At 45.5% G+C, this 23,350-nt stretch overlaps 1 protein-coding gene across 5 annotated transcripts in view; it reads right to left on the reverse strand.

Annotated features, from left to right (window-relative positions):
- TTI1 (TELO2 interacting protein 1) overlaps positions 1-23,350 on the reverse strand; it is a 46,759-nt gene that overhangs the window by 3,639 nt on the left and 19,770 nt on the right. For 2 of the 5 annotated variants that reach the window (XM_038572287.1, XM_038572288.1), the window contains exons 3-7: positions 18,911-19,120; positions 15,176-15,324; positions 11,914-12,054; positions 9,579-9,783; positions 9,222-9,309 (exon numbers count right to left, since the gene is read on the reverse strand). In XM_038572287.1, coding sequence (XP_038428215.1) covers positions 9,222-9,309; positions 9,579-9,783; positions 11,914-12,054; positions 15,176-15,324; positions 18,911-19,120 — 793 coding nt within the window. Of the gene's footprint in view, positions 1-4,614; positions 4,698-9,221; positions 9,310-9,578; positions 9,866-11,913; positions 12,055-15,175; positions 15,325-18,910; positions 19,121-23,350 lie in introns of all 5 variants that reach the window. The other 3 variants (XR_005377838.1, XR_005377840.1, XR_005377839.1) reach the window with 3 other exon arrangements.

The following is a 23,350-nucleotide window of genomic DNA, read 5'->3' on the forward strand; positions in this document are numbered from 1 at the left end:
AGGCATGCGACCTGCTGAACTCTAAACACTGACACATTCTGAACCTGAACCCTTGTTCAGTTTAAGCCCCTGGGAGCTGAACACAGGCCTGGGAGGCCTTTGTCTGAGCTCAGTGGCCCAGCTTTGCTCCAAACTCTGGTACCACTTTGTCCTGCGGCCAGTTCTTGCCCATCCCGAGCTGGGGAGAGGGGTTCCCAGAAAGTGAAGAGCCAAAAGCTGAAGACCCTGAAAAGCCCTTTTGCATAATAGAAAGCCAGAAGACAAAGAGAGGACCTCCGCTTTGAAGTGACTGGGGTAACTGCCTGGAAAATGTTCCTAATACATCGTGAGACATGGCAGAGATGGCTGTTGAACATGCCAAATGGCCAGCTCCATGTTTTTTCAAACCTAAAGAGAAACACTTAAAAAAAATATATGTATACCATTTAAGTCCTGAACAAAAATTTCTTTCTCCTTCCCCCAGGCCCAAATCAGTGGCTCCAGGGAGCACAGTTATCAAGAGATTATCTGGTCCCCAGAGTTTCGGGAGGCACTCAGCTGTGCCTCATGCCTCTGAGTGTCCTGAGGCGAGTGATTATCTCTCAATAACCTGTAGGGCCGTGTAGCTTAAATGATAACTTGACTTTAAAAAATTTAGAACTCGCCGTTAGGCAGTTTCTAAGCAACCTCTGTTTCCATGGCAAAGAAGCCTGGTGTTTATACTGATTTTTCACTTAAAATGCGGTTTTATTGAATTTCGCTTCATGCAGGCAGCCATTTCCCTGCACTCCAGCCCTATCTACAATTGATGGGCATCAGCAAGTACCTAATAAACTCCAGACACCAAACCAACAGAAGCGGCTCATTCCTTTATGATCAATAGTGGCCTGCTCCGAGTGACAAAGCTGGGGGTGAGGTGGCCTGGGGAAATAGACAATGTGCTACTACTAGGTTCTGGTCAGCAGGGTTTGGGTCCCGCCTGTTTGTGGTTCACCGAACATTTCCTAGCACCTGCTCTAGCCCAAGCACTGAGCTGGGTATGTGGGACACAAAGATGGATGGACAAAGGCTCTGGCCTTGGGGCTCCGCATCTGGTAGGGAGGACAGACTATGCACAGAGGCACACGGTGCACTGCGGGGAGGGCTGCACATGTGAGGTGGAACCCAAGGAGGGGACACAGCCAAGTTGCTTCTCTGTAAGCATCAGCTCTAAGCCCCCTTCCAACGTCAACAGTCCACAGTGGTTCTCAAGCATGGGCACCGGATGGCCTCCCAAATATGGCAACACCCCAAAGAAATCCCTCTGTTGCAGATGCAAATACTATAGGGTGTGTCCTCACCATCTCGGTCTAGACAACATCTGCTCAAAAGCAGCTCTAGAAAACCGCCAGCCAATCCAGGCCTAGTGAAGCTAAATAAACTGTAAGTGAAATGCAGAGCTTCCACCTCTCCTGGGTGACAGGCTATTCTTTCTCTGTCAATTACTTGCTTGAGGGATCTGCTGCTCCTTGTCTCTTTCTGGATTTATAAAATGCTCTCATGAGCTGTCTGCATAAGTGCCAGTGGTAAAGAACTTGTGGCTTTGTGATCTGTTTATTTATTTATTTATTTGGGGCTTCTAAAGAAGTTATTCAGGGATGAAACCTTAGGAACATGATACGGGCTGTCTCTACATGGCCATGACTAAATGCAATCAGAAAATGAACTCACTCATTGGGAAGCAGGCACGCCCACAAAGTTATTCGAGCTTCCCTGCTATTCCCTCTCTGGCAGAACCTGTACGCTCTTCTCTTCTCCGGCCATCTCCTCCCGTGACTCGGTGCACGCCGATGCTACAAATGAGGCTGTGTGTTTCCTTTTAAACAAATGGATGCTCGGGGTGTCGACGTGTCCTAGCCAGCGAGCGGTGGGGTGATGTTTCTATCTCGGTAATTTACTCTAATGGGTCTCGGTTCATTGGTTAACCAGTATTTCAAGCCTGTCCTTTCTTGCTATTCAATTTAGCTATCTTCTCCTGCGAGGAGGTCGTTTTTTTGTTTCTAAATGTTGGAAATGGAGGATTATGACTTGGAGCAACGATTTACTCTCCAAATAAATACTACCAATTACCTCTGCAGCTATATGTACTCGTTAGACTTAACTATATTTACCTGTTCGAAACCATTCATCTATCGATCTAACTCCATCTCGCATACTCACACAAAGACCGATAATAAAAATATTTAAATGCAACAGGAACAGGATTTAAAACCATAAACACCAGTAGAAGCTTACAATGCTAATCGCACCCCTAAAGTACCACAAGACAAAGTATCATAAATGCAGTGGAGTGACTCCATTGCTTTGTGCATATTTAAAAAGATATGGCACTGAGAGGACCAATCTGTTACAGACAATTCAAAAATAAGCCAGACCTAGAAGGGTTTAAATCCCACTGGGGCAGGATTTAAAAGCAGCCCTTTCCATCTGGCTGCCTTGCCTGCCTTGAGGCCCCCCGCAGGCCTAGATCCACCCCCCTAGCCACGACGCCGCTGGGCACAGATTTCAAAGCGGCCCTGTGCCAGAGTACACAGGGGGCTGACTCAGGCCACATGGAGCGTTTCCTACTCCACACCCACCCTCTCACCCCAAAGGTGTATACCCTTGAAAATAAAGACATCTTTGTAGCAGCCTACCTATTTTGTCCCCCTCCCCCCAACTGTTTTCCTGGAACCCACGCTTTGGCACTAAGCCAGGAGCCTCTGCTGATGGATGCGAGGAAGAAGCAGCTCTAGGAAGCTTAGTTGTGTATTCACTGCAAGGACGTTAGAAACATTAGTCACAACAATACCCAGCATTCTTCTAAGATGACCCATGCAGAAATTTTTTAGGGTTCAAAACCAAGGAGAGCTGTGCTTCTTTCTGCGGAGCTCTCTTTTCTTATTTCAGGGATGCCGGAAGGTGCAAAATTGATGCATTTCCCTCTTTGCTCTGTCTGCGGAAGATGAGAGCCACACTGAAGGCTTGTCTCCAGCAAGGGTGCAGAACTCTAGGTGTGCACTTTATATGTTAACCTCAACCCTGGTTTCACCTTGTTTTTTCCCCTTTATTATTTTTGTTGCATATACTTAATTGATAAGATGCCCTAGGTCTCTTTTGGAATCAGGAGGAAGTTAATAATGCTAACAACTACTTACATACTTTTTCCTCTCTGTTGACATTTTGTGCTGAAGAATAATATGCATGAGTTTACTGAATCCTGCAATAATTTGATTAGGTGGAAGATAGCAGATATGCTCACTCTAGTCTTGCAGACGAGGGAGCAAAGACTTGGAGAAGTAAACTGGCCCAGGGCTGTGCTGCCATGAGCAGCAATGTGAAGTCCACTCTAACCTGGTATTCATCTTTACAATCCTTCAGCTCTCAACACAGTATTTGCATGTTAATAAAAAAATTTTTGTGAATAAACACACATAAAATAAGATAATGAAGGCTGTTTTCCTGGCTGGTTTGCTCAGTACTGAAATCATGACATTCACACCAGTCTCTTAAGTGCTCAGGACAGACCACGGACCCTGCAAAGTGATGAAACAGGTACCCTATAGTCTGCCAAGGCTTTTGACATGTGAAACCCACTTTGTGCAGGTGGTCCTGCTCCCCGGAGCATCAAGCGCATCCTGGTTCCCAACCCAGTGCGGTGACACGCAGGCATGCCCCACACCTGCTTTACTACTAGGGGGTAAAACGGTTGACCTCGGTCAATTATCAATCACAGGACAACACCAAGGAAGCAGGAGAAGGATGGGTGGCATTTGGTTTAAGTAGCACCGAGGTCCCTGCCTTCAGATCTGAAACCCAGCAACCCACTTTGTTTATAATCTGCATGGCAGATGTCTCTTATCTTTGACACCAGGAAATCATGCCAGTATATGCACAGTGAACAGCTTCAGATCTGAGTGTATTTTTAGAACAATGAGCCTGGAAAAGAAAAGCAGCAATGCCTGTCAAAAGATGGATAATAGGAAAGCTAACTACTTGGGTCTGGATTTGTCAACTATTAATCAAATGTCAAAAGGAAAAATATTAGGAGTGCCCTCATTTCCATGCTGGGTGCAATCCAAGGGGGAAACAGCTTTGCAGCCCAAACTCAAACAAACTGCCCACAACATTTAAGGGGAAGAGCTACTAATTTCAAGCTCAGCTGAACTAACGGATCACCTCTGTGGCTCCTGATCTGTTCAAATATAATAGGCCCATGTGTGGGTAAAGAGAGGAGCCGGGCTCTGACGGGGATGAAATGAACCAGCCCGTGCCAGTCTATGTTCGTCCAGGGTTTGAAGGCACCGGCTGGTTCTTTGATAGGCTAGGATCCTACTGCTAGAAAGAAAGTGGGGAAGTCAGCCAGTAAATGAACCTTGAAACCTGGTCCTGACTTCTCACGCAGAGGGTGGTAGGGGGAGGTGGCACAATTAACATGAAAAGATCATTCCGGGGTGAAAAACTCTCTTCGGAGTTCAGTAAAGATGAGGTAGGCTTATAATAAGGAACACTATGCCCAAGTGCACAAGTGTTCATATAATATATACACACTGCACCATATATTTGGTGTATTTATAGATATTCCTAACAGGTGTGTACACACACACACAACTATACCTGCGAGGGCAGAGGCTTCCTCTCTCTTGCTTTTGTCTCGTTTCAGTACCTGGAACAGTGCCTGACACACAGCAGCTCCTCAGCTGGTCAGGAGAATGAACAGACTTGTCAGGTGCGACTCCCTCACATAGAAATGCAATTCATGTGCACATTGACTCTGGGAGGAAGGGGTCACCATCATCCTTAGTTTACAGAGGTGGGAAACGAGGTACAAGGACATGAAGTCATTTGGTCAAAGCCACAGATCCAATAAGATCTGAGCCTAGGTTTGTCTGCCTCCAAGGCTGTGTACCCTCTGCCCTTGTGTACAATGGCTAGGCAGAGGAGGCTGGGAGGGAGCCCCCACCTCCAGCCACAGCACCCCCTTCCTGGCCACCACCACACAAAGGACCACAGCATTCAGTACCCGCACAACCATCTAGTCACTACCTGCTGGCACTCTACATCCCCACCTGGGTCCTGGGCTGCGCTGGTGGAGGCAGGCCTGGGGGTGGAGACCAAGTGGCCTAAGAGCATTGTTCTTTCATGGTGAGACCTGTGGAGCACAGACTTCATCTTTTTCAAAACAGGTATTGCCTTGTTTGTTCCTTTTAGCCCTAGGGTAGAAGGCTTATTAGATTATTTAAGACCTCTCTGCAAAAGACAAGGAGACTCAGAGGCTGCTCAGAGATAGGCCCAAGGAGCATGGTTTCGACAGAGTTCAGTTGAATCAAGCTGACACTGTGTACTGGCTTTAAGGAAAAACACAGAAATTTAGGGTATGTGCTCTCATCTCAGATTCCTTTCATGTGGGGGAAGGAAGAGCTCCATGGTCAGAAAGGCACAGAACTGTGGAGGCCCACTGCATGATGGGAGAAATCTCGGAGGCTTCCAGGGCTACTGGGGAATTTCAATCAGTTGAATGGGCCTCTGCCATGGTTGAGGTGGAGGCATGGCTGACCTGTTCTTTGTAATCTCATGCTTACCCTCAGAGACACTGCCTCATTTACAACTTGTGGTATGCTGACCCCTCCTTCCACACCCCAAATAGGATTTTCTTATTTGTTATCCATTGAAATTATTTAACTAGATGGACTTTGGGGGAGCTGGTATTTTTCTTGCATAGCCAGTTAATAGTGACACCTAGTGGTAACAGACGGTGAGGTTCTATCCTACCCCCGCCCCCCCACCCTTCCCCCAAGTTGCAAGATTTATGTTCCTCCTTACAAGGCACATTCGCTAGATAAAAGCATTAAACTGGAATGGCATTTCTGGTCTTAGCATTTACAGCCTTGGTTATATCAACCACCCCCTGATCAATTTCCATTTCTAGAGTTTACAGCCTGGATGTAAAAGCCTGCCACAAAGGCTCTATTTAATATGACAAATTAAAAAAGCAAACATAGGCTTGGTCATTCTTTGGAGCCAGGAAAAGCAAACAGGAGGGAGGAAAAAAGCTAATGGTAATGCACACAAAGAGAAACTTTCACGGAGCTGCTGAATTTGTCTCCGCACCAAGCACCAACGGTAGGGAGGCTGGCCCTCAGAGGTTCCGGCCTCCACCTGCCGGACCCACAGACTCGTGAAGTGGAGCAGAGGAGCCTGCCCCCAAAAGCATTTTGGTGTGTGGACTGACTTAAGCCAGAGGCAACAGAGACCCAGCAGAGGCAATAGAGACCCAGCAGATTCAAGACAAATTCTTACTTCTCTGTTAACTACCAGAAAGAATTTGAAGAGGGGCCTGGCCCAGAAAGAGAGCTATTACCTCGGATAACTTTTCTTCTGAATAACCTATGCATATGGTAGGGCCAACATCTAATTACCAAACCTCTGTTCTTCTTAAGGCAGGGCCCTTGAGTCACCCTCCTCCCCTGGTGACACCCAGGCCCCTAGGCCATTCCTGAGCTCAGGATGGCAAAGAAGCCTCAACTACCCCACATGACCTTGGGGTAGTTATAAGGGTACCCTTAGGTGTGAAATAAAAAAATGTGTTTTGTCTCCTATTAATCTGTCTTAACTCAATTATCAGGCCAGCCAAAGAACCTAGAAGGGTGAAGTAGAAGGAAACTTCTTCCACCCCTCAAACGGCTGCTCACCTAGCTCCCTGCAGAGCAGGTGCTGGCCCTCACTATTCCCCCGCCAGCCCTGTCGGACAGAGGGGCTGTCCACCCTGCACCAGCAACTCACTAGCTCTGAGGAAGCCGGGACATCTGTGGACAGTTCTGGCTTTCACTGGTTCTTCTCAACACTTAGCTGAAGCTGGTGGCTGAACACTTAACTACAAAGTCTTGGCCCTCACAATCCACACAACAGCCTTCCCTTCTCCCACGAGCAGGTGGTCGGGGTCAGCACCTACTTCATGGGGTGCAGACCCGGGGCGGGGGCAGGAGTGAGGGTGGGGGCGGCAATGAAGTTTCTGAGGGTGGGGGCCAACAATGAGGTTTCTGCAACTGTTCCTATAAGAGATGAGGGGGGCTTGGCCTGCCAGCTTGGAGGTGAAGAGACACAGAGTCTGAAGAGAGATTTTGCAAGTTAGGTGGACAGGCTTCCCTTCTAGAATGGAGATGTGGGGTGTGAGGGAAAGAGGAAAGTGAAGGACAAACAACTGGATGGAAGGTGAAGCTACTCACTGAGCCAGGGGACCTGGTTCATTGGTCCCCGAGATGAGGGAGCAGAAGGCTACATCACTTGTAGGCTCAAGTGTTCCAGTACCCACCCCCACCTCCCTCTCTTCCTTCAGGAACGAGGCTCACAAAGAGACCAGGTTTTCCATTGTCTCAGGCTTCTTTTCCCATTTACAGAGCTTATTAATTTCTGAATCAAGATGCCAAATCAGTTCTTGATCAAGGACAACACTGGTTTTTTCCCTTGACTTCAAAATAAGTTTGCAGATGATGTGTTGGTGAACCAATCAACCTTGCACTTCCTCGCCTCCCAGCCTGGCAAGAGGGAGGTCATCTGACTCAACCCTGAATGGAATGCGGTAGAGCAAACAAAGGCGCTGCAGTCAAGTGGTCTGGCTGCATTTTCCTCCTCCAGAGGCACCCTGAATACCAACTCAAGACTCAGCAAGGTCCAATTCCAGGTTTAATTGCTGTTAGCGGCACAAAAGAAAATTAGAAATGAAAAGATAATGACTGGTGGATATTTGTTTGATGGGTCTCAACTTGTAGGACGGGTATGGGGTGGGTGTAGGAAAAGTAGAATGGGACAGAGAATGGGAAAGTCAGATCTTTGTGACTCTTGGTTGTAACTGGTACACAGAGAATTTACTTCAAGATGAATTCATTACGTTCTTGAGCTGTACCTGAAATCAGCAGTAGCTTCAGCAACACCGCCCGGGGGAGGAGTATTTTCACCCCGAGTTGGTTCTTTAAGGAACAAGAATGAGGATAAGAGAAGCTGGTTGGGATGCGCCCCTGTGCTCAAGAAACCATGACTGATTCTGAGCCTAGGGGAAGTGACGGGAAAGTGACAGAAAGAAAAAAGGGAACTGGGGAAATCAAAAGCAAAAAATTGCAAAGGACAATAAATCAATTCAAAAGGATATTTCCATCACTCCCAGAGAGTGCAAGATTTGTAAGGGAGCAAGCAGCTTCCTCATTTCACAGTCTGAGCGGCCTTGCAGCCCTTCAGGGAACAAGAGAACTCCTACCCCACCAAGGAAGATCGGGGACTCATTTCTAGAAGCCTAAGAAGTGGGAGGGATTGTTGATTTGCTCTGGGACATAGAGCTGCAGTGCCCAGGGTAGTACACAGTGCCAGGCCAGGGAAGCCAACTTTTATTCCGACACCCGGGGGAGGGTAGGTCCACTCTGGCCCCCCTGCCCCAGCTGGATGGAGAGTTGGGGCAGGGGGGGCCACAGTGATTTTTGGTCCCAAGTCTGGGGAATGCTGCTGTGCTCAGAGTTTTAGCTTTTGAGAAAAATCCTTTAGGGCTCAAGGAACCAGACATAGCTTCTTCCGTTAGAGGTGGCACAGCTATTTGAGAATAAGCTAAACTCTTGGAAATTACCATCACATAATTTCAGAGTTGGAAAAGGCCCTTTAGACCATTAGTTCAGCAATTTTATGTTTCTTGGTTCACAGACTCCTATTATAATCAGATGAAGGCTGTGGACTCTATCTAGAAAAAGGAATATAAGTGTCTGCTTACACACACCCAATTTTATGTACAATTTGCAAGGGTTAAAACATTTGATGTCCATTAAGATGCTCTGTGGAATCAAGGTGAGCCAGATCAGTAACCCAATGCTTATGCTTTGCAGAAGAGGGAGCTGAGGTCCAGAGAGGTGCCAGGGTTACCAGTGATCACTAGAATAGGGCCTAGAAGTGGATCTCTCTCCGATTGGGAGAGTGCTTTGTCCCCTTCGGCACGCCATCTTTCTGCCTTTTGCCCCTCTGGAATTGCTGCTGACGCTGCAGCAGAGGAAAAGGTTACTTGCAAAGAGAAATGCATCTAGTAAAAATACCATCTCTAGAGTTGGCCCAGTTAAAGAAACCATATTAACCTGGCAAGAAGAGCGAGGAGAGAAAAGAACAGAGATGCCTCGACTCCACTTGCCATTAGCAAATCATCTATAATTTAGAGCAAACGTAAAGGGATGTGGGTGATCAAGCAGACGTACCTCCTGGCAGCCTCTTGTAATTTCATGGGCTGTTTGGCGCTGAGGTAAATCAAGCAGGCATCAGCCACTTTATTCAGGTCGCTGTCACCTGCGGAGAGGGAAAACAAAACAAGCATCCGCCCTCAGACTTCATTTGGGCCAAGCAGTAAGCAACTGCTGTCTGGTGAACCCTGGGCTCTTTACTCCATCCGGCAAGGCAGAGAAACATCAAGATGGGTGGGACAATGAAGCCAAAGAAAGAATGAAGGATGAACACGTGAAAGGAGAGGAGAGAGCACGACCGGATGTGGGGCGCCATGCCGCTGGCGAAACCGTGTGCAGGGTGTGTGTCACCGAGGGAGAGTGGCTGGTACCTACCTAGGTCCAGTCTCTCGCAGAGGGGGCCCAGGCCCTGCAGAACAGCCAGCTGCAGCTTGAAAGCCAGCGTGTGGGAGTATACCGGGCCAGCCCGGGCACTGACAGGAGCTTGGGTGACTAAGGAGCCAGCCAGCTTTGGCAGGATGTCTTTGCAGAACCGGCTTCTCAGAAAGTCGCCACACTTGCCTCCGAGGGTACGTAAGACCTGCAGAAACAGCCCCGGGTCTGGTGACTGCACATTGCCAAGGCAGCACAGAGCTAAGGAACGTCTGGTAATTCAATTTCTTCTTGAAAAAAAAAAAAAAAATAGAATTACTGCTGTTAATTCCTTGCCCATGGTTTGTGATTCTGACAGTTATGAATTTGGAGGTCTCTGCTCCCAAGGCATGGCTGCTTCTATCCATAAATACAGATTACATGGGGAATAATTCAAAGGAATCTTGGGTTGGATAAATAATATGATTAATACCTTGATTTTCCTCCCTTTTTTGGTTAAAAAAAAAAGAAGAGCTTAAAGCAGTTCATATAGATCATCTCTTGACTCTTCCTAACATCCCTTGAGAAAAGACTTGTGCTTTGAACTCTAGCTAGCTGAACAAACACAAACAGGGCAGCCCAACTACTGCTGCATACAGGACCCAGAAGGGCAGAGGCTGACTGTGTCAGTGCCCAGCAGTTAGGGCCATATTGGAGCCCTTCCTGTCTCACTGCACCGTCTCCTATGCACGTCACCCTTGTCCTGTCCTCCACAACAGGCGGCTTCTTTGCATCTCGTTTTAAACTCTCTCTAGCAGAACATATTGAAACGTTGTGCCCCACCGCACAAGGCTGAATATACAGGATAATAGGAATTTCTTTAAAAATTGGTCAGCAAGGCATAACCAGCGGTGTTGGCTGACTTTGCAGAGAATGAGGCCCTGACTTGAGGTCCCACAGCTGGGCTGTACACAGCCCTCTAGGCCTCGGATGTCATCAGCATGTCTGGGGGTAGAAAAGCAGCCTCAGTTACAGTGTACACATCTTTCTCCTTTTTCTACACCTGCTGTCATTTCAGGTTACCTCTTAATTTCCATAAGGGAAAGTAGCACACCTGAATAAAATTTAGCGAGACCCCCCTCCCCGCCTCGCATTATCCCAGCCTCCCTCTTCCCCTTTCTGTGTGTCTGTGATTTTGTATATTTTGCTTTAGAATAAAAATATTAGTAATTTTATATGTTTTAAATGTAAGCTCTGGTTTTGGTCCAGTATCTGCTGAAGAATCTTACAGAAAACCCAAATACTTTTGTCAAGTATACCAGCTGCGTTCTTGGCTTCACTTTAGGTCCCTACACATCTTTTTTCTTTGCGTCATCTTGCTCACCTACTCCTAATTTATGTTAGCTTGCCCTGGGAAATAGATCTCTGTAGGTTGCCTTAAGTACTTTTTAGAAAAAGGAAGAATATAAATAAATAAGCCAAAATGTGTGCTGATAGAAACCAAACTAAGTCAGGGAGAATAATACCTGACATATATATATATAGCTTTTAACTTTTCAAAGCATTTCACCAAAATAGACCCATTTTATCCTTGACAACAATACTATGAGGATGGTGGAACACATGCTCCTGAGGCCAACTTGAACAGACAAACAGGTGGTCACAGGCTTTGCTCAGAGTCACCTGGATGGGCAGAGGATGCCCACTGCTAGAACCCAGGCCCTTTCACCTTGACTCCTGTGTGGTGCTAAGAAGGTGGGCACAAACTCACAGGTTTGGGGTTTACCACTTACTAGCTGTGTGATCTTGAGAAAAATCCCTGAACTTCTCTGAGCCTGTTTCCTCCTCTGTCAAAAATGGGGAGAATAGGGCAGCCCGGGTGTCTCAGCAGTTTAGCGCTGCCTTCAGCCCAGGGCCTGATCCTGGAGCCACAGGATCGAGTCCCATATCGGGCTTCCTGCATGGAGCCTGATTCTCCCGCTGCCTGTGTCTCTGCCTCTCTCTCTCTCTCTCATGAATAAATAAATAAAATCTTAAAAAAAAAAAAAAATGGGGAGAATAGTAGCTCCCTCACACAGCTGTTGTAAGGAGATAACTTCCCATGTGAGGACGTGCCAAGCACACAGTGGGTGCTCAATACTGGCAGTCCTTTTTACCTGCTAGTTCCTTCTGCTTCTAACTCAAGAGGAGACTGACTTTTGCTTTCTTCTTTGTACTTTTCTTATCCTGCTATGCTTTCTTCAAGGTATGACATTGCTATCAACTAAGATGAGAACGAATCCGCAAAGACATGGCAGTGCTCTGTGCTGAGTGCCCCCCACCCCCCACAGCTGACAGTGGTGAGGCATCAGCACAGTACCTTGAAGGCTCTGAGCACCACCAGGGGGTCATCATTGGTGAGTCGGTGCACAAGTGGGGGCCAGGCCCGATGAGCCAAGGGAAGGAGCTGGTTCTTGTGGGACTGCAGAACAACCACACACAAATTCAGCACATCCAACACCTGAAAAAAGAGAGGATGTGATTTAGGCAGAGTAGGAGTTAGTCATGGGAAGAGTGTAAGAGTGTTCCTAAAAGGTCCCGGAGGTGGAAACAGCCATGGGGACAACCCAGAGGAGGGAGGCCTTGCAGGGGTTAGGGAACTAAAGGAAGGGCCTCATGCAGTACAGCACAACACAGGAGGGGTAAGAGGTAGCCCCTGAAGGTATCACATTATGAATTTTTTATTTCATACTAAGTGCAGCAGAGAGCCATCGGAATGTTTTAGGCAGGAAAGTGCCATGATACAATTCATGTTTTAAAAAGGGCATTCTGGCTGCTGAGTGGGGAGGGGCCTGTGACAAGAGAGAGATGGAAGCAGGCCCCTCAGGAAGCAGCCAGAAGAGAGGAAGACTGGGATGTGGCCACAGGGCGGTGGCAGAGGAATGAAGGGGTTTGGGGACTATCTTGGAGGTGTGTATATGCTGAATGTGTATATGAGGTGTGTATATGAATGTGTGTATATGCTGATGGATTAGATATTGGGGCAATAGAGACAGGTATCGGGGCAGCCCCGGTGGTGCAGCAGTTTAGCACCGCCTGCAGCCCGGGGTATGATCCTGGAGACCCGGGATCAAGTCCCATGTTGGGCTCCTTGCATGGAGCCTGCTTCTCCCTCTGCCTGTCTCTATCTCTCTCTGTGTGTGTCTCTCCTGAATAAATAAATAAAATAAATAAAATAAAATAAAATAAAATAAAATAGACAGGTATCCAAAGGGACTGCCTGGAGTCAGGCTTAGCAACTGAACAGATGCAGGTGCCACTGGATGAGACAGGAGGGGAGGATGCTGGGAAGCTGGGTTAGATTATGTTCTCTTTCTTCTACATGGAAAGGCCAAGTAGGCAGCTTTCTTCTTCATAGGTCTACCTCAGAAGAAAGGTTTCACGTAGCCTAGATGTAAATTGGATTTTTTACCCTCCCTGAGAATATGTGTCCTGATCTCCCATAGCTCAGAGTGCACTAAAGACCACTGGCCTGCCTCAGTGTCGCTGGCAGGGGTCATGATGATGACCAATGTGGGCTTTCCTCCCAGAGATGGCCCACCTTCACAGAGGAGGGGAGGGCACACATCTAAGTCAGAAAGATACAGTGAGGTCTTTTAACATCAAGCACTAAGCCCTGCTGAATGTCTACTATGTGCTGGTCACATTGAGACCAGAACAGAAACAAAGAACAGGGTGCTTGGGTGCCTGGGTGGCTTAGTTGGTTAACTGTCTGCCTTTGGCTCAGATCATGATTCTGGTGTCTTGGGATTGAGCCCCATGTCAGGCTCCCTACTCAGCAGGGTGTGTGTGTGTGTGTGTGTGTGTGTGTCTGCTTCTCCCTCTCCCTCTGTCCCTCCTCCCCACTCATGCTCTCTCAAATAAATAAATAAAAATCTGAAAAACAAAGAACAAAAGAGGGCCTGCCTTTGAGGGGGTACAGGCGGGCAGGAGAGTAAGAGAAACCTGGGCATATAGTGGATGACAGAGCAGTACAGGGGAGACAGTGCTATCACTGGCTTCTCGGTGAACTCTGTCACTAACTGGGCAAGTTACGTCAGACACCACTTGATTCCAAGACATACATTTCCTCTTTTGCCTGAAACATTTCATCTCCTTGCCTTTGCCCCTTTGCATGGCTGGCTCCTTTTCAGCCTTTAAGTCTTAGCTCAAACATCACCACCTCAAGAGAGGCATTCCCCAATGACCTGGTCGAAATCAGGGTATTAGCTCTGTCTTATTCAACAGGGTTTGGTACAGAGTAGGCTCCTATGCATGTTCACTGGATGGGTGAATTACTATTTTCTATCACAGAACCTGCTATTTACCTTCAGATACTTCCTTATCTTCTAAGTGTGTGTTGTGTATTTCCCCACAAGAGACAGGAAGTTCCATGAAGACAGGGATACCTGCTTCACTTCCTTCTATACATCCCCTGCCTGACCTGCAGCAGTCGGCAATAAACATTACGTGAATGAACAAATGAACGTGTATATGTGGCCTACTTGATGCTGTTTCATATTTATAATCAACAACCTAGCAAGGTAGATACCATCACATCCATTTTACAGAAGAAGCAAAGGCTTAAAAAGGTAAAGTAACTTCCTCAAGGTCACAGAGGCAAAGCCAGGAGGTGAGCTCAGGTATGTAGGTCTGACTCCAACGTTGGTGATCTCAAGAACTACGGGGTGAACACAACTGCTACAAAGCCTCCATAAAAGGGAAGACACTTGGCTAATATATCACACAGACATCTACAATCAAGCCTTGCATATAGCAGGCACTCAAAGAGTACTTGCTGAATGGAACAAGAGATGAATGCTAAGTGGTGCCTCTGGGGAAACAAAACAAATTTCACAAAGCACAGACCCTGAGATCTGAGATGATCTTGGATCGCGGTTTCTAGCCCACCACCCCGAGCAGGGCAGTGTGCTCTCACTGCCAACAGTAACTCGCTGAGAAAAAAAAAAAAAAAGTAACTCGCTGAGGCAGCTGTTTCTTAGGCCTGCTTGGGGGTGAGAAGGACCAGGCTCTTCCTTGTGTGAGCTTCTCCCAGGTGATTCTGAAAGCCTTGTCCCCACGCCCACCCACCTACCCCACTGTCTTGTTTCGCTATCACAGAGTTTGCTGATGGGCACGCTGCTTGGGAAACTGCCAGCAAACGAGGATGTGTGATTAAGAAGTGTGGGTGTCTTTCCAAGGATGAACATGGAAACAGAAACAGAGATGGGGCCAGAGTCAAGCTTGGAAGAATGACTGCTTCCAAGGATTCAAACCTGCCTCCTACATTAAGTCACTTCAGAAAATGATATCCTTTCCAAAGCATAGGACTCTTTTTTCCCTTGAAGAGTCAACGAATGTCCAAAACTTCGTGGTTTTTTAATTCTACAAAGGGGACTTGGCTCCCTTTTGGCATCTGAGCTGATACAGAAGGACGTAAGGCTGTCACCCCATAGATAAATTCTTCCTGATGCCTTCTCTTGGCCACCACACGTGGACCAGGAGATAAGGGCAGCCACTTGCTCATCCGTGCAGTCACTGCCAGCCAGACCGAATTGGAGTCCTGCTGCCATGCAAATGCAGAGAAAGGGCTGCACACTGACCTTCAAGCGGATTTTCAGATTTTTATCTGACAACATGTGGATGCAGCGCTCCATCACATCTGTGGCTATTTGGATCTGCACTGGCAACGGTGGCTCCACATCAGGACCAGTGTCACTCTCGTCTACTTTTGGAGGGTCTGACTGCTCTTCTGGAAAAAAAAAAAAAAAAAAAAAAAAAAAAGCATAACTGGGGACACAGTTTTATGAGAGATGCCCCACTTCCATTTGATCTCCCAACCTCAGACACAGGAACAGCATTTACAAGGGAAAGTGTCTAGGAACTGATCCTAAGGAAACCATATAAAATTTGGGTCAAGCTAGGAGTCAGTATATTCACCAGATCATTAACTATAATAGCTAAAAACTGGAGCGGGGGGTATGGGGGACCACTCCATGGCCATTCAAAGGGGAATAATTATAGAAGCCATGGTACATCCATACAATGACATATCATGAGGGCCCCAATTTGTGTTTGCTGAGGGCTTTAAAAACAAGGAGAAATGTTTATGAAAGAATATGTGCTAAAAAGAGAAAAGCAGTATATAGAATTGCATCCACAGTGGGAGCACTATTATATAATTTTTTTGCACAGCAGGAAGGACAACGAAATACTAAGAGATGGGGTGATAAGATCATATAGGATTTTAATTTTTTCCTTTACCTCCAGTCTTTTATAAATTTCCATTAATAAATATATATTTTAATTTTAAATTTTTTTTAGATTTTATTTATTTATTTATTGAAAGAGACAGAGAGAGAGAGAGAGAGAGAGAATGGCTGGGACACAGGCAGAGGGAGAAGCAGGCTCTATGCAGGGAACCTGATGTGGGACTTGATCCCGGATCTGGATCACACCCCAGGCTGCAGGTGGCGCTAAACCACTGCGCCACCCGGGCTGCCCTAAATATATATTTTTAAAGATTTTATTTATTTATTCATGAAACATACAGAGAGAGAGAGAGAGAGGCAGAGACACAGGCAAAGGGAAAAGCAGGCTCCCTGCAGGGAGCTTGATGTGGGACCCAATCCCTGGACCCCGAGATCATAACCTGAGCTGAAGGCAGATGCTCAACCACTGAGCCACCCAGGCATCTCATCCATTAATAAATATCTAAAATAAAAATGTGAAGAGGGCAACATTCTAATTTGGAGCCCTGAGGTGGGCAGCTCCCTGGCTGGCCTTTGCTCTGCCCTCTACTCTTTCTTCTTGGTCCATTCTTGACTAAAGGGATCATGTGGCTTCTCCACCAGCCTGTGAAATCTTTTGATGGCCAAGATCAGGCCTTACAGATGTCAGCATAAGAGATAACAGAAGGGCAGCTTGGCACAATACACAGAGAGAGGGTCTGGTCAAAGAAGGTCGGTTCAAGTCCTGCCTGCACACCTATTAGCAACCTTCTCATCCGGCATTACTTCATCTAGAAAAAAAGGTATAAAGCACGCACACCTCATTTGCTCATTAAGAAAGTTAAATAAGATGAATGTCACCAGCTATTAGCATTCTTTCACTGCTTAGAATGCTGTGTTGCACATGATAGACATAAGTTTGCAAATTAAAACAAGAACAAAAAACCCGAGAGTTGCCCGAAACCCAGGCCAAAATCTCTAGCCTGAAAAATTTCCCTCTATTTATAGCCTCCAGCTCTGTCCCCTCAGCCCCCATTACTGTTGGTGCTCATTTCCACTGCGCTGAACGTTGTTCCCTTCACTTTTTCCCACTTCAGTTTCCTCTGCTGGAAACAACAGAATCTTATAGCGCAGGCCACACCTGTCTCTACTAGATGCTGAAAAGATAAATGAAAATGCATTTGTAGAATGCTTGGATTTCTTGGAGAAAGGGACCTCAGATACACGAAATGCTTTCATTGTGGCTAAAACAAAAAACACATGTCAAACCAACATCAAGCCAAACATTCTTTATAATGCCAAGTGTGTGGTGTGTACTTGATGAATGATAATTATAAGAATGATAAGGCTGTGCTTTTCTTCCCAGAGGAGGATTTGTTGTTTGAAATTCACCTATTGCACAATGTTATTTGAGGGATGTGGATTTTTCCGTTACTGGGAGAAAGGTTGATTCATTCAGTCTGTTCCTAGCCAACATCAACTAGAACCTGAAGATCCTAATCGTGAAAGAATGGATTCACAGCCAATGCTAGCATTTCAAACAAGAACAGCAAATTCGGATTAGGAAGGATCATGATGCCTCCCCTCCTTCTGGGTTTCCAGGTTTTGGTATGGGGTGCAGGTCAGGAAAAGAAAGATTGGGTTGGCTTAAGAAATAAAACTGAGGGGATCCCTGGGTGGCTCAGCAGTTTAGTGCCTGCCTTCAGCCCAGGGCCTGATCCTGGAGTCCCAGGATCGAGTCCCACGTCGGGCTCCCTGCATGGAGCCTGGTTCTCCCTCTGCCTGTGTCTCTGCCTCTCTCTCTCTCTCTCTCTCTCTCTCTCTCTCTCTCTGTGTGTGTCTCTCATGAACAAATAAATAAAAAGAAAAAGAAAAGAAAACTGAGAAGAAGAGGTCTGATGATAGACTTCTGATCAGAAAACTGTCCTCGGGGAGGGCAATGACTCTGTTCTGCATAAATCATTACTCTGTTCTGCATAAATCATTATCTGGGCTCTGTGATGCTTCCCTACTATTTAGAAGGAACTGGCTGTAGTTAGTTGCAATGAACAACTATTTCCTGTTATCCTGGAAGTACTGGTTTTAGTTCGGAGTGGAGACTACCAAAAAAGAAAAAGAATTCTGCTCAATTCCTACCTAATGAACTAATTTGGGACTCAGTTCGATTTAGGATAGTTCTGAGACCACCAAGCTCATTATGACTTGGCATTTTATGTTTGCAGAGGAGATTCTAACAATTTATTAATCCTTCTGTGACCTGAAGCTCCAGATTGAGCTTGTGAATAAAACAACAGCCTGGAGCTTCAACTAACCTGAACTCCCTTTTCCTTTATCATATAAATAAATAAGAAAATAATTGAAATCTCCTCCCACCAATAAATGAATGGACAAAGCATATGAATAGACAATGGGCATAAGAAAAAAAAAAAAAGGTAAGGAACATAGAGTAAAATGTTCAACCTTGCCTGTAATCAAAGAAATGCAAAGCCCAATATCAAGAACCATTTTTCACCTATTAATTTAGCAAGAAGTGAAACTCGTTAGTGGCCAATGTTGGCAAGGTTGTGGTACAACCAGTGTTAATCCAGCACTGCTGAAGGGAAGGTATAAATTGACACAACCTTTCTGGAAGGCAATTTGGCAAGCATAAAATAATGTTCATATCCTTGACCCAGAAATCCCACTTCTGGGATTTATAAAGAAATATGCAAAAAAAGGGAAAAGGTCACGTGCACAGAATCATCCACTGCAGCACTGTTTATTAGAGTGAAAAGCAAGAAGCAACCTGAACTTCCCACAGGGGAATGGATACTTAGTAGCAGCTATTAAAACATTAATTATGAAAACTCTATAGCAATGTGGAGAGTTGCTGATTAACTTAGTGCAAAAACGGTATAATGCATTTAAACTGTGGCTCTGACCACATGAAAATAGGTTTGCAACAAAAAAAAGAATGGGACAGGACTGCACAAAAAATGAGGATGCTTCTGTGGAGCATGGTGGGGTTATGAGTGACTTTTCTGATTTCCAAAATTTTTGTAATGATATCACATTCTTTTAATAATCCGTTTCAAAAACAAAAAACTGGCGAAGCCAAAATACAGTTACCTTCTTCATTATCAAAATCTGAGACATTTCCATCTGCCACATCCTTTTCTTTGAGGTAGTTCAGCAAAAACAGCTCCATGTCTTCTGCTGTGGTGGTGTTCTCAAGTCCCTTCTCAGAAGCTGCTGGTCTTTGGCTCAAATGACTTCCCGCCTCCCCTGCACTTTCCCCTTGGAGTTGCCTGAGATCATCTGTGTCTGGGAACCACTGGGCTGAAAACAAAGTGTTATAATGATCACCATGGTCATGGACAATAGGCATTAGTACTCTGTAACTGGAATAAGCTCTTTGCCATGGCTTGCATGGCTCCACATGATCTGGTCCCTCTGTCTCTCCAACCTCATCTTCCAATCACTCCCAGCTGCCTATGAATTAGATATCTTCCCGTTCCTCCAATGTGGCAGGGGTTTTCCTGCCCTAGAATGTTCTGTATGTGCTATTCCTGCTGTCTAGAGTACTTTCCAGGGACGCCTGGGTGGCTCAGCGGTTCAGCACCTGCCTTTGGCCCAGGGCATGATCCTGGAGACCCGGGATCGAGTCCCACATCGGGCTCCTGGCATGGAGCCTGCTTCTCCCTCTGCCTCTCTATCATGAATAAATAAAATATTTTAAAAAATAGAGTACTTTCCCCACTATGTCACATCTGGCTAATTCCAACTCACCTTTCACATCTCAACACATGAAGAACTTGCCTGGTAAAGCCATCTATCCTTTGACGTCCCAATGCAATTTAGGTACCTATAGGTTGTCTTATATAGCACCATCTTCTTTCCTATCAACTCAGCATGATTTTTATTTACATTTACCTTGAGTTTGCTGTTTAGTGTCTGAATCTCCCACTAGACTCTATGCTCCATTGATTGCCACTGGAATTCAACATGTCCAGCATGGAATGGGTGCTCAAAATAGATGCTGAATGAGAAAATATGGTAGGCTGGAGAATACATACAAGTGACAAAATTCTGAGTACAGGATGCACTCCTGATTAGAAGACAGGCTCTACAGAGTCTTGGAATGGATACAGCCCCTCACATCTGTATTTCTGATAGAAAAGGCTGGCATATTCTCTTCAAAGCTTTTCCTTCTTTGGGATGCTCCAATGCTTCTGATGTGTCACCTCTAGGGCTCTGCAGAAATGTCTTGGGCCACAACAGGGAGGGCCCCAAAAGACAGCATGCTAAAGGGGGTGGGCCCAATGCTTCTAATTCCTCTCTAACCCTGCAGCTCTGATTTCAACTATTTTTGTATACTGGGGTTCCCCTAGGGCTTCATTTCAAAACTGCCTCTTAACAGTTAAAGAAAGAAACAGCAACGAAACCTGCCCCACCTCCTCCCCCTGAAAACCCTAGTGTGAATTTTCACCCTTTTACAGACAGCAGGAAAAATGCCTCTGATAACCTTTAGCACCTGCTAATCTACTTTCTATAAAGGAGCATGTGCATAGAGCCAGAGCAACAGCAGATGGGAGATGCCAGGGCCAGGCAAATAGGAACAGCAGAGAGCAAATGCTGGAGGAGAGTCTTCAACACAGAACCTAGACATTCTATATGTAAGGGATCAATGATGCCATTTCTTCAATGCCCTGCCCCCAGACATAAGTCAGGCCCTAGTAGACTCCAAGAGATTGCATTCCCAACGAGTTAAAATCAGGACCTAGCATTTACAATGCTCAAAGAGATATGCTGCAAAGATTTCTACATTTAGGCTAGAGTCAGGCATTAAAGTCTTTGCTTACAAATGGCTTTTAAACATATGGAAAAGCTCAACCTCACTCTTAATGTAAATTAAACTATAAGGTGCTATTTTTCTCCTATTGGATAAGCAGGGATTGGTAAAAAGCTTGGCAACATAGCGTAGATGAGTGTGTGGCAAAACTGGCACTCTCCTGCACTGCCGATAGGAGCTTAAATTGGTACAATTTCTCTTTGGAGAGAAGTTTGAAACTCTCCATCCAAAACTTAAATGAGGGGCACCTGGCTGGCTCTGTCAGTGGAGCATGTGACTCTTGATCTTGGGGTTGTGAGTTCAAGCCCCACATTGGGTAGAGAGATTACTTAAAAAAACAACAACAACAGATTAACTGTACTGTCCTCCATATCAGTATTCCTCTCTAGGAACTTACCCTATTGATATACTCAGACATGTTCAAAATGACCTATGAAGATACTTATTGCAGCAATTTTGTCTGTGTGTGGTGGCAGAAGAATGGAAACAACTAAAATCTCTACCAAGAAAGGAGCATTTAAATAAATGGTGTGCAGCCACACAACAGAACCTACACAACCATGAAAATAAGATACCAGTCCTACAGATATGGTTGTAGCACAATCTCTCAGTGGTGAGGTATGTGGGACATGGACTCTTTCTCACTTTAAAGGTACCCTATTTTTGTTGCTGTGAGTCATCAGCTAACCGGTAGGTAGTACTCAGCAGTAACTGAACTGATAATTCTTGTCCTCGCTGTGGTCCCTGATGCTTTATAGCCAACGGTGTGAAACACCATTTCCTAAAACATGTGTTGGGTCCTTTGAAGGCTTCTTAGAGGTTTTCTGAGACCACACTTCCATTCCCATCTTAAAAGAGTGGTCATCAGTCAGATGGAGATCTTATTAGGGTCGTGAGATTGAGCCCCATGTCTCCAGGGAGTCTGCTTAAGATTCACTCTCCCTCTCCCTCCACCACTCCCCTCTTCTCTCTCTCTCTCTCTATCTCTCTCAAAATAAAATTAAAAATAAGAGAGTGGCTATCAGACAACTTGAAGACAAACAAACGGCAGCACGCAGGGCTGCTCTGATTCACGCATGATTTACCAGCTCCACCTCAGTGCTGCTTACCATTCCAAATACAAGTGTATTTGGGGTTATTTCAACATTTTCAGAAAAGCTATCCTCCATTTTGCTTCTTTCTCTAGGATGCTCTCAAGTCAATGTTAACCATCCTCATTTTTCCCTCTACAGTGGTGACCCCTCCTCTTTCACTTCAATAAAAAAAAAAAAAAAAAAAAAAAAGCGCTACACAGGGTTTTTCCTTTTGAGATGACTGAAGACATCAACAGCCCAAGACAATGCCAATTTTCAAGGCCCCAACTGAGATATCTCCTGAGAGCATATATTTAATAGAGCTTTTCTCAATACAGTTTTAAAATCTCAAACAGACATGTAGTCTAGTTCCCCAAAGCACTAAAGGTGGAAGTCTGGGCCAGCTTCGGACCATAGAAGCTGGTCACTGTCTCTTACGTATAAGCCGTCAGCCAGTCTCAGCAGTGCTGCCACGAGGGCAGGGGCCTAGTCCTTCTTGGTCACTGCTGACGTCCCAGCGATTAGTCCAGTCCGTATACTTCCAAGCGGTTGCAAAATAGAATCCAAGCTCCTTCCCTTGGTTTACAAGGTCATGCAGGGGGTTTATCCTCACTCTGCCTGCCAGCTTTATCTCGTATCACTCTCTCCATAATGGCCTCTCTTCCAGGATCTGAAGACTTTAAGCTCTTTCTTCCCTCCACATCTTTGCACCTTTTCCTTTTGCCTGAATGTTCTTAAAAACCATAAAAAGGATAGGACAGCTCCATACATACCAAGGGGTCCTTCTCAGCCTTAAGGTCTCAGCTCTAGTGTTGCTTCCTCAGAGAAGTCCTCCCTGACCACTCTACTTAAAGTAGCCTAGCCCTGTTGTTCTCTTGCATCAGGTTGTCTCTTTTCTTCATAGTGCTTATTGGATTCTGAAATGAACTTGTTTAATGATTTACTTATCATCTCTTTTGCAGGAGCAAGAAAGCTTCATGAGTTTATTTGTCCTGCTCACTGTTATATCCTGACTACTTAGCACAATGTTGGACACATGGCAGCCACTCTTTATTAAATGAATGAATAAAAGAACACTTAGATAGATAGCATATGAATATTCATGAATGAATGCATGCATGCATGAATGGACACTGGAAATAGTCTCAGGTACAACTGTCTCTGTTCCAGCCGCCCTCCTTGCTGTGACAAACTTTCTTACAGGATGTTCGCTTTCTTGGCTGACAAAATTTGAAGTCAGTGACATTTCCACTTACCATGGAGGCAATTAGTACTGAAATAAATACTAGAGATATGGTCTTTGGATCAAAAGGACTCAAGTAAATAGCTCGTTTTTGTTTTTGTTTTTTCATTCAATGACTATCTAATTAGGAGATTCTTTTTCTTATTGTCCAAAATTTTGCATTTTAATGGTTATTAACACCTCCAATAGACACCCAACAGGATCAAAAGGAAGGAGAGAAACCTCACACCACTTCATACAATTAAAAGGTTAAAAGAAAGTTTCTAGACCTCCGTCCAGTATGATAGTCACTAGCTACATGTGGCTATTTAAGTTAAAATAAAGAATTCAGTGCCTCAGCCACTCTAGCTACATGTAGCTAGTGGCTATTGTAATGGACAGAACATATATAGAATATTTCC

This window comes from Canis lupus, chromosome 24, assembly GCF_011100685.1.
Source record: "Canis lupus familiaris isolate Mischka breed German Shepherd chromosome 24, alternate assembly UU_Cfam_GSD_1.0, whole genome shotgun sequence".
NCBI lineage: Eukaryota > Metazoa > Chordata > Mammalia > Carnivora > Canidae > Canis > Canis lupus.